The sequence below is a fragment of the Bison bison genome, unplaced genomic scaffold (genome assembly GCF_000754665.1).
Source record: "Bison bison bison isolate TAMUID 2011002044 unplaced genomic scaffold, Bison_UMD1.0 scf7180017864184, whole genome shotgun sequence".
Taxonomy (NCBI): Eukaryota; Metazoa; Chordata; class Mammalia; order Artiodactyla; family Bovidae; genus Bison; species Bison bison.
In genome coordinates, this window is record NW_011494756.1 from 1,172,408 (window position 1) to 1,173,343 (window position 936).

At 75.9% G+C, this 936-nt stretch overlaps 1 protein-coding gene across 1 annotated transcript in view; it reads left to right on the plus strand.

Moving 5' to 3' along the window:
• Positions 1–379: 379 nt before the first annotated feature.
• TTLL12 (tubulin tyrosine ligase-like family, member 12) overlaps positions 380–936 on the plus strand; it is a 16,352-nt gene continuing 15,795 nt past the window's right edge. The window contains exon 1 of the mRNA XM_010843635.1: positions 380–671. Within this exon, the coding sequence (XP_010841937.1) occupies positions 465–671 (207 nt within the window). The 5' untranslated portion in view covers positions 380–464. The remainder of the gene's footprint in view (positions 672–936) is intronic.

Genomic DNA, 936 nt, shown 5'->3' on the forward strand with positions numbered 1-936 from the left:
TGCCGTTCGGGGAAGCTGCTCTGCCCCGCGAGTATCTCTGAGCCTCCGTTTCCCCTTTCGGTGCAGTCTAGAGACCCATTCAGTTTCGACCACAGCCTCACTTCCGGCATCCGCCCAGACAGCCTCGGGCCGAACGAGAAGACACCGCCCCGACACCGTCCGCGCGTGCGCACACGCCGGCAGCACCCCCCTCCCCAGAGCCACAAAGGTTCCGCCCCCGCGCGCTCACGCACGCGCACTTCTCGGGAGGCCCCGCCCCACGGCTGCCCCGGCGGCCCTTCCGCCAGCCGGGCGCCAGGGCTTGTGGGCGGAGCTTGCGGGCCGAGACGGGCGGGGGCGGCGGGGTAACCCGGAGGAGGGCGGGGCTTGTGGGCCTCGGCGGGCGGGGCTTGCGGGCTGAGTTCGGAGGGCCGGGCCCGCGGGCTCCGCGGCCGAGCTGGGCTTCTGGCGCTGGCGGTGGCGCCATGCAGGCCGACCCGACGCCGGAGCGCAGCAGCCGGGTCCTGACGCCAGAGCCGGAGCCGGAGCCGGGCTCAGAGTCGGTCCTCGACCCTGAGCAGGATGCGCGGGCGGCTCTGGCCGAGTTCGCGGCGCTGCACGGCCCGGCGCTGCGTGCGTCGGGAGTCCCAGAGCGGTACTGGGGCCGCCTCCTGCACAAGCTGGAGCACGAGGTGCGGGTTGGGGCGCCGCGCGGGGAGGCCCGGGGTGCAGAGCGGGCCCGGGGCGCCCCCGGGAAAGTCTGGGTGCGGGCCCTCGCGGCGCGCACGCAGCGTCCCGAGCGCGCCGCCAGGGTGGGTGGCTCTGGACTTTTCTACCTGGGAGGGTGTGGTCAGCGAGCCGGCTCCGGGCCGAGAACCGCTCGGGTGGGGCGGCCAGGGTCCCCCCCCGCGGAGGACGCGAGAGGGTGGGGGGGCGCGCCGGGGGAAGTTGGCGGCG